General features: G+C 53.0%; 1 protein-coding gene across 3 annotated transcripts in view; it reads right to left on the bottom strand.

The window, feature by feature from the left end:
* Positions 1–14,289, bottom strand: part of SCAP (SREBF chaperone) — a 57,776-nt gene extending 43,487 nt beyond the window's left edge. The window contains exons 1-2 of one of the 3 annotated variants that reach the window (XM_071456386.1): positions 14,089–14,289; positions 647–834 (exon numbers count right to left, since the gene is read on the bottom strand). In XM_071456386.1, coding sequence (XP_071312487.1) covers positions 647–768 — 122 coding nt within the window. In that variant the 5' untranslated portion in view covers positions 769–834; positions 14,089–14,289. The remainder of the gene's footprint in view (positions 1–646; positions 835–14,088) is intronic. The other 2 variants (XM_071456387.1, XM_071456388.1) reach the window with 2 other exon arrangements.
* Between the last annotated feature and the right edge of the window lie 490 nt (positions 14,290–14,779).

Raw genomic sequence — 14,779 nt, 5'->3', positions numbered from 1 at the left:
ATAGTATGATAGGATATGATATATCCTTATATATCATAATATAATATAATATAATATATCATAACATATAATATAATATATCATAACATATAATATATCATAACATATAATATAATATATTGATATAATATATATTATATACTATAATAGTTATAGTATCGTTTTAGTAGAGTATAATATATTATAATAATATAGTATAGTATAATATAGTATAATAATAAATATAGTATAATAATACAGTATGCTAATGTAGTATAATGTAGTATAGTACAATATGGTATGATATAGTATGGTATGATATGATAGGATATGATATGATATATCCTTATATATCCTAATATATTTAATACAATATAATATAATGTTATACCATAATATATCATAACAAAATATATAATGTTATACCATAATATATCATAACATGTATTATAACATAATATATTAATATAATATAATGATATATTTATATAAAATAGAATATAATATCATATCATATATAATATATAATATGATATGATATGATATAATTTATAATAAAATAATAAATTAGCCTTCTAAGAACATGGAGTCAGATTCTTAATTTCCCCCGTGCCGCAGGGGGCAGGAGAATCCCTGATGCCCGTGTGCCCGAGGGGGCAGCACTCACCAGCAGGCCAGGATGCAGAGGGCAGTGAAGAGGATGATGGGGATGGGGTAGGAGGCACAGAGCAGCCCGTGGCTGTAGAACGCCCGCGAAATCCTCTCGCGCAGCCTCTCAGTCAGGGTCATCCTCACCTCCAGGCCATCCCGGGGCACAGCAGCGTGGGCAGCCCTGCAGGGAGGCACTGCCTCCACCTGGGAGGGCACGGGGACAGAAACAAGGGAAATAAATGTTAGCAGCTTGGTTTAGAAAGATTGCAAACGTTAGGGAAGGAATTCTTCCCTGGGAGGGTGGGGAGAGGCTGAGATGGAATTCCCAGAGCAGCTGGGGCTGCCCCTGGATCCCTGGCAGTGCCCAAGGCCAGGCTGGACATTGGGGCTTGGAGCACCCTGGGATCATGGAAGGTGTCCCTGCCATGGCAGGGGTGGCACTGGGTGGGTTCTGAGGTCCTTTGCAGCACAAACCACTCCGGGATTTATTTATTGATGCTGTGAAATGACTGAGCAGATCTCAACCTCGCTGTCAGGGCTGGACCATCCCTGTTCCAGGGGAAACTCAAGAGCAACATGGATATGCTGCTCCTGTAGCACAAAATACATCACAAGTGGCTCTCTGACCAGGCTGGGCTGCCCAAGGCACTCTGAGGAGGAGCACAGCACTGGCAACAATTCCTGGTACCTTCAAGGAGGAAAACTTTCTATTTACTCTCTTCACCTGCTGTCCAACAGCAGCATTCTGTAAGAAAACACTGAGCATTCCAAAGCCAGTATTTCTTTATCACTGGGGGGGGTTGCATATTAAAATCTGCCATCTTTATTTGCTTTATGCTGCGACAGAGCTCCTAAGATTGAACAGCAGGAATTGTTCCTGCTCCAAGTCATTTCTGCAAACAGAGATTGTCTAAGCCAAAATAAACCTGTGGATTGCAGGACAAATGTTAAAGGAGAATTTCCTGCCTCTTGCATGACTGCAAACCCAAGACAAAGTTTGCCTGGAAGCATGAGGGCAGCAGGATGTGCCCACCTTGCAGCCCCACAGGTGACATTTCTGGCTTGCTTCAGGTACAAGAGACAGACACAGCACAGAATCCCAGGATCAGTGAGCTTGGAAAAGCCCCCCAGGGTCCCTGAGTCCACCCTGTGCCCCATGGCCACCTTGTCCCCAGCCCAGAGCTGAGTGCCACCTCCAGGGACACCTCCAGGGATGGGGGCTCAGCACTGCCCGGGCAGCCCCTACCAACCCTGAACCTCTCTTGAGTGAAGGAATTTCCCAATTTCCACCCTGAGCTGCCCTGGCCCAGCCTGAGGCCGTTCCCTCTGCTCCTGTCCCTGTGCCCTGGAGCAGAGCCCATCTCCCCCTGGCTCCTGTGTCCTGCACTCTCACAAAAACGAGGCTGACCAGCAGAAGGAAGAAATGTAGAACTTCCCTTTGCAGGAAAAATCAACTCAAACTCGTTCCTTTTCCCCAGACAAAAGCTTTTATCTCACTCAACAATAGTTACATGTTCCAAATTCTTTACATTTCTGCCTGAAAGGCTTTACAGCCTTCCCAGGGGCCTCCCTGGACACTAAGGGCAGGGAAACACAGCAGAACCCACTGTGAGCTCAGAGGATAAGCTAACAAAGGTAGAAAACTTTCCTTTTTCTAACACACAGTCACCTGGGGTTTTAGGCACAGTCAACTCCTCAGTTTCCCACAAAATGTTCTGGAAGCAGGCCTCAGCATTAGTGTAATAAAAACACACAGCTGAGCCAGTGAAGCCTGGAGGGGGGAAATAGAAGGAAAAATCCCAAATAAATCCCTGTTCCATAGTGCTTTTCTTGCACTTGAATACATTCAGTCATTTACTCCATCATGTTGCTTAGACCTGAACCTCCAATGGGGATTTTAACCCAGCATTTTCCATTTACAGCCCCAAGCTTGGCAAAGCAGGAACAGACCCAACGTGGTCCTTCTGCCCCCTTTTCCAGCATCCCAGCAGGACCCACACATCCAGGGGCTGACCTGGCTGTCCACACCTGCTCTGCAGATGGAACAGGGAAGGAAGGACTAAAAATGAGGATTTATAAAGGTGACTGGGTTGGTCTCAGTGGAACAGCTCAATGTGATGCTCACACCCCTGAGGTGGGAGCAGCAGCAGTAAGGGAGGGGTGCCCAGCAGTAATTCCCCCTCCTGGTGCTGCAGGCACTGCCCTGTACCCATGAACCCATCAATCCCACACAGGCTCCTGGGGGATCAGAGCATCTCCTGCCTTCAGAGCTGCCCCAGAACACGTGGGAGCAGCAGGACTGACAGCAGAGCTCCTCAGATTCCTGCTGGAAGTGACACATCTGCCCTGGGCTCCAGCTCAGATCATGACCTGTCACCATCATATTTTCTAGAAAAATCCCTTGCCCAGGAGTCTTCTCCTGGGACTCTGAGAAGCCTCAGAGAAAAAGGAAAACAATATTATCTCATTTGCTTCTCCTGTGTTTTGCTGCTTTCGAATGCGGTTTGGACATTGTTTACCAACAGGCGGTTCTTTGATTGGTTTCATGTGAATTGTTTTAACTTAATGACCAATCATGGTCAGGCTGTGTCAGGACTCTGGAAGGAGTCAGAGTTTTCACTATCTTTTTAGCATTCTGTCTGTATCCTTTCTGTATTCTTTAGTATAGTGTTTTTTAATATAATATAAATCATCAAACAATAAATTAGCCTTCTGAGAACATGGAGCCAGATTCACCATTCCTCCCTTTGACAGGGTCTCGGAAAATACCCCAGTGAGGCAGGAAGGAGGCTGCAGGCAGGACAGTGTGACACAGGGAGGGGTTACAGGTGTCTCCCTCACCTCTGGGCTCCTCCCAGCTCACACAGAGCAAAGGAGCTGTAGGAGAATGGGGGGTAGGATGGTCAGGATGGACAGAGACCAGAGATCTCTGAAAACAGGTCATGGAACTTGGGGTTTATTGCAAAGGGCCAGGTGCAGGGGCCTTTTGGGATTTGGGGTTTATTGCCAAGGGCCGGGGTGCAGGGGCCTTTTGGAATTTGGGGTTTATTGCAAAGGGCCGGGGTGCAGGGGCCTTTGGGAATTTGGGGTTTATTGCAAAGGGCCGGGGTGCAGGGCCCTGCTGGGAGCTGCCAGGCACAGCTCAGAGCAGGACTGAGAGAAGAGAGGGGGAGAGAGGATGAGAGGGTGAGAGAGGATGAGAGGGTAAGAGCATAAGAGAGTAAGAGAGCGAAGTTCCCGTTCCAATACAATAAATCTTCCGTGTTGAATATTCTAATTCTCACTGACCAATCTAGTACAAATACAAATCCTACAGCATTTACATACAGCCTATAAGAATCATTACATTACCATCCTGTGTTACATTTTAAACCCTAAAAACTCCTCTTTGGGTCCCTTCTGCCAAGCTGGTGGGGTCTGCTCTGCCCCTTGGGCCTGTCTGCAAGCAGAGGGTGTTGTTCGATCAAAAGGGGATCACCTTCAGTCCAGCCACACCATTGTTTTCCAGTTGTTCAGTAACTGAGGGATCTCAGAGCTTGCTTTCATTTCAATCTCGCTCATAGTTTCCATATTCTCTAAATCATTTGCCAGACAATCACATTGATAAGGCTTTCCTGTTCCATCTTCCCCAACAAGGAGCCATCACAAACCCACAGGCTGATCCACAGGCTGCAAACAGCTCCCAGCCCTCCCCAGCAGTGCCCAAAGCCAGCAGCACAGACAGCCCAGCACAAGGGAAATCTCAGCTCCCTGCAGATGCAGAAAATGGATGATGGATTGCTCAAACCCCAGAAAAGCAGCTGGATTTCCTTGCCCTCTGTTTGGCCCCAGAGGTGGCTCAGGGCTCTGATGCTGTGAGTGATCACCCACAGCTCTCACTGCCATGGGAGCTCCCAAACCCCACTGTCCACAGAGGGAGGAGGGCAGGGAGGGAGGCACAGAGCTCAGAACCCAGCTCTCCTCTCCTCAGCAGGGGCCAGGGAACATTCCTCGGGACTTCAGAGGTGGGAAAACAAGAGCCTGGCTCCAGACAAGCTCCTTCAGAGAAAAGCTGCACAATGGGCTCTAACACCAAGGTCCTGCTCTCCCCTGGCATTCCCATGGGAAGAATGAGGGGCTTTGTGCTGCCAGAGGACACGGAGGTCACGAGGAACAGAGCACTTCCTATGGGAAAATCCCAGCCATGCACCACCCTGGGCAGGCTGCAGGCTGTAAGGGGTTAACCCCAGCCCTGCCTCAGGAACAAGGCCTGGCTGTAAGGGGTTAATCCCAGCCCTGTGTAGGAACAAGGCCTGGCTGTAAGGGGCTAACCCCAGCCCTGAGTAGGAACAAGGCCTGGCTGTAAGGGGTTAACCCCAGCCCTGCCTCAGGAACAAGGCCTGGCTGTAAGGGGTTAATCCCAGCCCTGTGTAGGAACAAGGCCTGGCTGTAAGGGGTTAACCCCAGCCCTGTGTAGGAACAAGGCCTGGCTGTAAGGGGTTAACCCCAGCCCTGTGTAGGAACAAGGCCTGGCTGTAAGGGGTTAACTCCAGCCCTGAGTAGGAACAAGGCCTGGCTGTAAGGGGTTAACCCCAGCCCTGAGTAGGAACAAGGCCTGGCTGTAAGGGGTTAACCCCAGCCCTGTGTAGGAACAAGGCCTGGCTGTAAGGGGTTAACCCCAGCCCTGTGTAGGAACAAGGCCTGGCTGTAAGGGGTTAACTCCAGCCCTGTGCAAGAACAAGGCCTGGCTGTAAGGGGTTAACCCCAGCCCTGCCTCAGGAACAAGGCCTGGCTGTAAGGGGTTAACCCCAGCCCTGAGTAGGAACAAGGCCTGGCTGTGAAGGGTTAACCCCAGCCCTGTGTAGGAACAAGGCTCCGGAACAGCTCTGAGTCCTCAATGGATTCCCGTTCACACAAGGGGCACTTTCCATATTCAGAAGGCAGAAAATGACATTGCTGAGTGCACTCCCCCCAGTGCAGCTCTGGGGCTGAAAGGCTGACACAAGTTTTTGAGCCAAATTTCAACCCCCAAAATGTGCAAACTTTCTTCATTTTACCTGTCCTGCCTGACTTTGCCAGTTTTACCCCACTTGCTCTTGCCTCTTTTCCTCCCTCTACAACATTCATTCATGGTTTGAGTTTAAAATTTCAGAGGTTGTCTGGAACAGACCCCGTTTTATAAGTGGCATTTCACTCATTATTAACATCTCTTGAAAAGCTGGAGTAGCAACAACAAGGAAGATTTAAAGAGAACACTTCAGTAATCTCTACATGTCAGATAAAGTTATCTGCTCCCAAAACAGGGGCTGACATTCAAGAATCACTTTCCAAAAGGGTTTTCTGGACATTTTTAAACGTTTCTGCCACAAGAGAAGAACCTCAGTTCGCTCCTGCTTTGGAAGTCATTCACTGAATGTGGTTTCTATCCTTTCTTCCTTCCCAAAATACTCCCAGCAGCACCAGACAACAACTTGCTGTGGACGATGAGACAGGACAGGACGTCCCACATCAGAGCCACGAAGCACAGAAGTTTGGGATTTGTGACAAAAAGAGAAAATGCCCAAATTTAGAAAAAACACAATTTCAAAGTTCACTCCTCTTGTTGCATGCAGCCAAGGGAAGCTCCCTTGCACAGATCATCCAAACACAAGGAAACAGAGAAGAACAGAGATTCCAAATACAAGGAAACATTTCCCAAGCCCTTCTTCTCCATTACAGTTCTTGCCCCAGCTGCACAGTTGGGAATGATCCCCTCCACAGGCACAGCATCCCAGAATGGTCTGGGCAGGAAGGAACCTCAAGGATCACCCAGTCCCAGCAAACGGGATGTGATGCACAGAGGGAAACACCATCCTGGGATCCCCATCCTCAGTGCCCTGTTTCAGTGTGAAACAGGAAACTGTGTGTTGGAATGGGGAATGGAATGGAATCAGGGTGTAAATCCATCCTCACGCTGCACTGAGCACTCCTGCTCCTCCTCCTCACCCCACAAGGGACACAGGGCAGCTCAGGGGCGCCCACAGGCAGAGAGCAGCCTCAGAAGGGTGCCCACAGACAGAGAGCAGCCTCAGAAGGGTGCCCACAGGCAGAGAGCAGCCTCAGAAGGGTGCCCACAGACAGAGAGCAGCCTCAGAAGGGTGCCCACAGGCAGAGAGCAGCCTCAGAAGGCTTTTCCAGCTGCAGCAATTTGCTCAGGAAGGGGACCCCAGGGATAACTCTGTGTGCACCAAACCAACTCCAGAGCTGCAGCTCAAAATAAACCCCAGCTAAGCCGGGGAAATCCTGTCCCCAGGACACTGTCCCTGTCTCAGGGGTTAGAGCCAGCAGAGAGCCACCAGGCCCTGCTGAGCAAAGCCAGGGTCCCTTGGCTCTGGGAGCCCCTGGCACACGAGCCCCAGGCTGGCTGCAGTGTCGTGTCCCCAGGCTGCTCTTGGGGCACCCCTGGCCACCTGCAGTGTCCCCAGGGTGGCTGCAGTGTCCCCAGGCTGCTCTTGGAGCTCTCCTGGCCTCGCTCAGGGGGCACAGGGAGCCTGCCCTGGCAAACGCTGACACAAAGCATCCACGTGATCCCTTTGGAACAATCTCCTCCTCTTTGTTTATCCATGCAGCCGCTCCACAAGTGCCTGGGGAATGGCTTTCTCCTGAAAACAGCAGAGCCTGATGCAACAGCCCCGAGCAGTTACAGCTGAGGGCACCCCCAGGAACCCCAGCTGGGCAGTGCCACCTTCCCCTCTCCTGGCCCTGCAGCCAGCCCAGGGCCAGGCACACACACCAGGGACTCCATCCATCCTCCACTCCTTGTGTACAGAGCTCATCCAGCACAGACCTGCAATGCTCTTCCCTTTCTACTACAGGTAGTAATTCTACTCATGCTCTTTCCTAATCCTCTCCACCAGAGCAGGGTCAACATCTCAGCCCAAGCCTCTTGTCTGAAGTACAAAAGTTGGCAAAATGCTCTTGGATCATCTGCCTGGACTTGTGCAAAGTCTTGGGATCCAACAGCACAAGGACCTGGAGCTGCTGCAGGGCTGGAGCCGGGCTGGAGAGCTGGGAATGTTCCCCTGGAGAGGAGAAGGCTCCAGGGAGAGCTCAGAGCCCCTGGCAGGGCCTGGAGGGGCTCCAGGAGAGCTGCAGAGGGACTGGGGACAAGGCATGGAGGGACAGGAGCCAGGGAATGGCTCCCAGTGCCAGAGGGCAGGCATGGATGGGAGATTGGGAACTGGGAATTGTTCCCTGGCAGGGTGGAGAGGCCCTGGAAGAGAAGAAGCTGTGGCTGCTCAATCCCTGGATTATCCAAGGCCAGGCTGGACAGGGTTTGGAGCTGGGATAGTGGAAGCTGTCCCTGCTATGGCAGGGAATGGAACAAGATGGGCTTTAAGGCCCTGTCCAACCCAACCCAGGATCCTCTGGCTCTGTGTCATTCATGGAATGGTCACTTGGTCTGTCTGTGCCATCCTGAGGCTCCCAGCACTGCTCATATCATGGACAAGCACCAAAGAGCCCAGGCCACCCCCAGTCCCCAGCAAAGCCTGTGAAGGACACAAACTGCAGCTGAGCCCTTGGGCACAGCCCTGAGAGCTCCCTGGGCAGCCCTGAAGGACACAGCACTGCTCATCCTGCCAGCAGGGACAGCCCTGTCCCACTGCCCCAGCATGGGCAGGACACAGCCCAGAGCACCTCAGAGCAGGGACAGTCACAGGGACACAGGGACAGGGACAGCCCTGTCCCACTGCCCCAGCACGGGCAGGGACACAGCCCAGAGCAGTGACAGTCACAGGGACACAGGGACAGCCCTGTCCCACTGCCCCAGCACGGGCAGGACACAGCCCAGAGCACCTCAGAGCAGAGACAGTCACAGGGACACAGGGACAGCCCTGTCCCACTGCCCCAGCATGGGCAGGGACAGTCACAGGGACACAGGGACAGCCCTGTCCCACTGTCCCAGCACGGGCAGGGACACAGCCCAGAGCACCTCAGAGCAGGGACAGTCACAGGGACACGGGGACAGCCCCGTCCCACTGCCCCAGCCCAGCCATGGGACCCACAGCCCAGAGCAGGGACAGTCACAGGGACAGCAGGAACAAAGGGACACAGGGCTGCAGTGGCTCTGGGGGCTCTGTAGACAGCTCTCACTCAGAGCAGTGACATCACAGGGACAGCAGGGACACAGGGACAGCAGGGACACAGGGGGCTCTGCACACAGCCCTCACTCAGAGCACAGTGAGCTTTGCTCAAGTTATTCCCAACACACCAACAAATGTGTCCAGTTTGCTCTTCAGCAGTCCCAGAAATGTCCACAGGTGTCACACAGGGTTTGGTTTGGTTTTCCCTGGGCCCCTCCCTGCTGTTTAACCCCTTCTGCTCCCAGGGGGCACAGCCAGCCCCAGGGGGGGATGTGGAGCCATGGGATTGCTGAGGCTGGAGGAGCCCTTGGAGTCCCACTGCTCCCACAGTGCTGCCAAGGCCACCACCAGCAATGTCCACACTCAGACTTTCACCTGCCCCTTCCCACACACACAGGAGGTCACCAGGTTCCTTTAGTTAGGGATTACACCTCATCAATTATCCTCATGCCTGCAGCTGGCTATTTTTGCTTGAACCCCAACCTCACCACTGTCCTTCCTCACCACCAGCCCCATTTCAGGCCATGTTTAATTGCTCAAACCCATTTCTCACTCCTGAGTCACACGTGCAGCCCTTGCCTGCTTTATGTCATTTACAACTTGAATGTGCACAGTCTGTTCTGGCACTTCAGTGGTGAGGGAGCCCCCAGAGCCCCCTCAGAACACCCAGGCCCATTAACAAGGCTGTTACTGCTGCTCTGAATACATTCATTTATCCATCACAGACTGGCACCTTCTTAGGCTCAGAGTTTATTTCAATTGCACCTACTCAAGACTGTTCTTTGGATAAAACTCAAATCTTAGAGGATTCACGGCCACAGCTGCTTTTCTGCAGGCAGAAACAGCCCTGGTATCTTATCCTGGAAAGAGCAAGCTCACCTTGGCAAGGAGTACCTGTGGCAAAGCAGCACCAGCCATTCTGCACTCCTGCTCCCTGCCAGGTTCTTTTCAGCCATGTCCCACCTGCTGCAGGATTTTGGGATCAGCACTCCTGCCCATTCTCCTTGTCCCACTCCCACCCACACCAACGGCTCGCTCTCCTCCAGGCTTCAGAAACATCACTGACTTTCCATGCCTCAAAGATGCCTCCTGAAGCTTTCAGGTCTTTTTTAGTCCCTGCTTTGAGCACACAGAAATCCCTCCCTGAAACGACAGCTTGCAAAGCTGCTCTTCCTTTTTGTAGCCTGCCACCAGCACCAGTTGCTCACCGAGAGTCAAAAGGTGCTGAACACTCCAGTTTTGGGGGTGCCACACATCAAGGTTTCCTCTTTGTTCTTTCCTTTACCACCTTCTGCCATGAGGACATTCCCAGAATAATGTGTGCCCTGATGCCCTCTGACAGTCAGGTTTGATTTCTATCTTAATCCTCCCTTTGTGGCCTTGCTGCTGTTCAAAAGAGGAATGGAAACACCTCAGGGTTCGAATCACCCTGACTGCAGGAGTGCTGGAGATAAATCAGCACTTCAAGGATTCGTGCCCAGCTCCAGCTCTGCTTTTGTGAGGCAAAGTTTGCCTGGGAAGCACCTGGGGCCATTCACCATCCCAAGGAGGCCAGTGGAGATTCACTCTCTTCCTCAGTTATCTTCCACCTCAGAAAACCAGGATCTGAGCTGAGCACAGCTCCTTCCCTGCTCCTTTCTCCAGGGCTGGGGCTCCTCTCCCTGCACAGGACACATTTCCTGCCCCAAAACTCTCCTTCAGAACAGAAATCAGCATCGGTAGTCAATGATCAGTACTAGGATATAAAACCCACACCAGCCTGTTTAATGCAGGCAAACACCTTCTGTCTGCATGCTTTGGTGTTTAGTTCTGAAACAGACAAACTCAAAACTCAAATCCATGCCTGAATACCTGAACTGCACCTTCTCTGCACCTCTTTTTAAGGGATGTGCCACCACAGATGCTTCACCCGCAGCTTGGCAGGGCAGGGACAGTTAAAGAGGACAGCAACACCTGCAGGGGTGCCCAGATGGGCAAACATTGTCTGTGGAAGGACCTGGAGCTCCTTTGCTAGCCCTGCTCCAGCCCCAGGAGCAGACAGCAGCTTCCCAAAACCCTTCCCAGGTAAAACCACATCCATGTAAACCCTCTAAACAGAACCCTGCATTTTCCAAACCCACACTCCATACGGGGTCCGTTTGCCTTCTCCTAGAAGAAAACCCCTCCAAAACCCCTCACAAATACCTGCTGAGCACCTTCACCCACCCTGCAGCAGAGCCCAGCCAGCACTGCCAGGGGTTTCCTGACTGACTGGAATTAGAGCTGGGTCAAACACAGTTTATCCCTTCAGCACCATCATTTCCAGAAACACCTTTTGGAAACATAAACCAGGAGTGTTCCCGTTCCAGAGGGAGGGCTGGGGTGCAGCACCAGTTGGGTTCCTGTTCAGTGAAGGGTTTCCACAACTTGTGGATTTGGCAGGGAACCAGAAGTGTGCCCTTGGCTCTCTAGGGAACACATTTCCACACAGACCCAGCCAGAGCTCCAGCCCTGTTTCCAGCCTGACTCTGGAGTTCTGGAAGCTCTGGTGTCAGGCATGGCATCGTCAGGGATCCCCTCACAGGCAGGATGACAAAAGGGAGAGAAACCCCACAGTTCTGATCATTAATCCATGCAATAAAAAGCAAAAATGTAGACATAACCCTGAGCTTGCACTGCCCTGCATGGTTCCCTCAGAAATAACCCCCAAAGCTCTGTTCAGGACAGCTCCCATGGCTCAGGAGTCTGCACTCCCACATCTTGGGGGTTGCAAAGAGGAACACAGCAGCTGTAAGGTGATGCACCTGCCTGGGATTGGCTTTCCACAGGTTCTGGGTCACAGCAGGGCAGGGCTGAGCACACCAAGTGCCAGGGCTGCCAGCCCCGAGCAGCGACACTGGGCACCCCCAGCAGCACACACAACCAAACATTTTCCTTTCTAATCACCAGCAGCTAGGAAGCCAGGCCCAGGAAATCACTGCACTCTTTCTTCCAGATGGAGAAACTATCCCAAAACTCCTCTGTGAGGCAGCAAGCCCCGAATCTGACTCAAACATTGTCCTTTGTAAACAAACCAACTATTATTCCTTCACCACAATGCTCCATACAAGATTAATTCAGATTTAAGAACTGCAATCCTGCTCCCCTCTCCACTGCCCACTATGCTCTCACTCCAGCTGAATTCACTCTTTTCCTGAAAGGAGAACTTTACTTTTTCCCAGTTATGCCAAAAGGCCAAGGCTGTTCTGAGTCTTTGGAGCTGGGTCTTCACCTGAGGACATGAATTAAGATTCCCTCCAAAACAGGCACCCTCAGTTCCCTGTTGCTCCCTGCCCTGGTATCTTGGATGTGAGCAGTAACACTCCCAGACATGGGAATAGCAGCTGTACCACCACAGAACTGCTCAATTCCTTCAGCCTTTCTTCCTCACCCTTTAATGCTCTGCACCAGGGGGAGAAGGGGATTCAGAGGAATTATAATCACAGATATCAGAGCCAAGGAAAGCTGCTTCCACCTCTCCCTCCAGTCCCAGGAGCCCCGTGTGCCAGCAATCCCTCCGTGCTGCCCGGCACAGGGACTGTGCCCCCTGTCCCCCAGAGCCCCTGGAGTCTCCTGGGGAAGGGGAGGAAGAGGAAGGTGCCTGCAGCTGCCTGGCCTGGAAAGGATTCCCAGGAACTGCTGCTGCTCACCGACTACATTCCACTGCAGGCAGGTAATGCTATTTTTGTTCCTCGAGCTGTACCTGTTCTACTTTTTAAATTCTCATCAGAGAGGGAAAAAAAAGGAGTTTTTGGTGCATAATGATCCAAGCTCTGACGCCAGACAGGCCCAGCAACCCCCTGACTGAAAACAGTGTTGAGTAACTCAGGGAGAGCCTGACTAATTCATTCATCATAGGATTCTGACACTTAAAATACTATTTTAATGCTCCTGAGACAAAGCCTGATTGTTCAGGGCTCTTTTGGAATGTTATATTTAAATCCTGATTGGAAAAATAAGCCATGCCAAGTTGTACCTGGAAACACAGAGCTGTGCCACAGGCTCAGGGAACATCCCGGGGTGTTTTCCTCTCTTCCCAATCCCAGCTAATCTCCTTTCTGCATTACACAACAGCTCGTGTAATCCCAAATTTACCACCCTAGTCCTCCCCTCACAGCTCTGCTTTCACAGAGAGGGAGCTCACGCCTCATCGCTGCCCCTTGAATGAAAAGAAACTTGGTTTGCCTTTCAACAACCCGGAAAAACACGTGGATGCTGCATTCAGGAAATTCTGGCACTGAGGCCAAAATCGTTCTGGAGTCCTTTCCTCGGGATTCTCCCCAGCACAGCCCCACAACTGCCTCAGCATTCCAAAAGCCCCTCAGTAGTTAGATCACACATAATGTAAAGATGTTCATTCTGACTCACACGAGGAAGTCGACTCCTAAATTTTGAGCAAACCCCAAAGTTCAGAGGTTTGTGGTTCAGTTCAGTTCATGATTCAGGGGGCGAGATAACTGAGTGAGCACAGAGCCAGGTCCCCAGAGACCCGGGGCAGCAGAGCCCTCTGGTTCCAGAGGGCTCAGTCACCTGTACAAACCCATGGAGTATTTAATTCCCAGTCCCACCATTCCCTTTACATATTCTATCCCTGTAATCCTTTCCCTAAAGCCCAGAGCAGCAAACCCATCTGGTTCTGGAGGGCTCAGTGACCCTGTACAAACCCATGGAGTATTTAATTCCCAGTCCCACCATTCCCTTTACATGTTCCATCACTGTAATCCTTTCCCTAAAGCCCAGAGCAGCAAACCCAAACCCGTGTGGTTCCGGAGCGCTCAGTGACCTGTACAAACCCACGGAGTGTTTCACTCCAGTCCCACTGCTCCCTTTACATGTTCCATCCCTGTAATCCTTCCCCTAAAACCCTCTCCTGGTCCTGCAGCAGAGGCGATCAAGCTCTTCTCTCCTCTCTCCCTGTTCGCTCGGCAGGTTTGATGCCCCAACCCTTCCTCCATCTCTGCCCATTCGCGAATATTGCCCAGATTCCCGGGCAGGTGACGGTGATCACCCCGCGGGATGGGCAGGGCAGGGCAGGGTCGGGCAGCACCGAGCGCAGTCCCCGAGAGCCCCGGCACAGAATCCTCATGGCACCGACAAGCCCCGGAATAAAACACCCCGCGTTCCCCCCGTTCCCTTCCCGAATACCCCACTCCGCGTTCCCATCCCGCGCTCCTGCCCCGGTAAAAGCGGGGATGCGGGCCGGAGGGGAGGCCGGGGGTGCGGGGGAAGGAGCGCGGCCCCGGGCCCCCGCCAGGGGAGCCCGAGGCAGGGCACGGGTGGTGAGGGGTTATCCCCACGGCCGATCGCGCAGCCCCCGCCCGCCCCGGGCCCTTCTCACCTCACCGGGAAGCGGCTCCTTCCTCACCTCCGCCCTTTGACCTCCCAGCAGCCGCGGCTCTCGTGCTTCGTGGGTGGGGGGTTTTTCCGGATTTTTTTTTTTTAGCGCAGGATGTTGTGGGCTCTATTCGCTGCAAACCCGCGTTAATCCCGAGCCTTTCCGCCCGTTCCCGGCCCGGCTTCTCCCACCCCCTCCCGCCCTCCCCCCGCTGCCGCCGCCGCCGGGCCCCGACCGCGCGCGCGCAGCGCCGCACGCCGGCCACACCCCCCGCCGTCGGCGTGGCCACGCCCACGTTCATCCGACCACGCCCTCAAGGGAGCCGTGAGCCCCCAATATGGGCTTTATTTGCATGGCCACGCCCACACCGCGCGAGACACGTCTTTATTTACATAGCCACGCCCCGGGGCCAATCCCCTCTTTTCACTGGCCACGCCTCCTGTCCCTCCGGCCGCGCCCCCGGAAGCGGCGCGAGCACGTGGAGCGGGGAGCGGGCGGCTGCGGCAGCAACGGGACCGGTACTGGGACCGGGCCCGGGCCCTGCAGCGGCCGGCGCCGTGCGAGCACAACCGGGCACCGGCCACGCTGGGCTACGGGGCAGAGCGGAGCCGGCCCGTGCACCGGGCGTGGCGGGAATGTGCGGGTCAGGCGCTGCGGGTCACGAGTATCCCCAGAGGGACAGGAAGAGCTGATG

Source organism: Agelaius tricolor, unplaced genomic scaffold (genome assembly GCF_023055355.1).
Source record: "Agelaius tricolor isolate 1412-34295 unplaced genomic scaffold, bAgeTri1.0.p SCAF_58, whole genome shotgun sequence".
In the NCBI taxonomy this organism is placed as follows: Eukaryota; Metazoa; Chordata; class Aves; order Passeriformes; family Icteridae; genus Agelaius; species Agelaius tricolor.
This window is presented reverse-complemented; position numbering and strand designations above follow the sequence as displayed.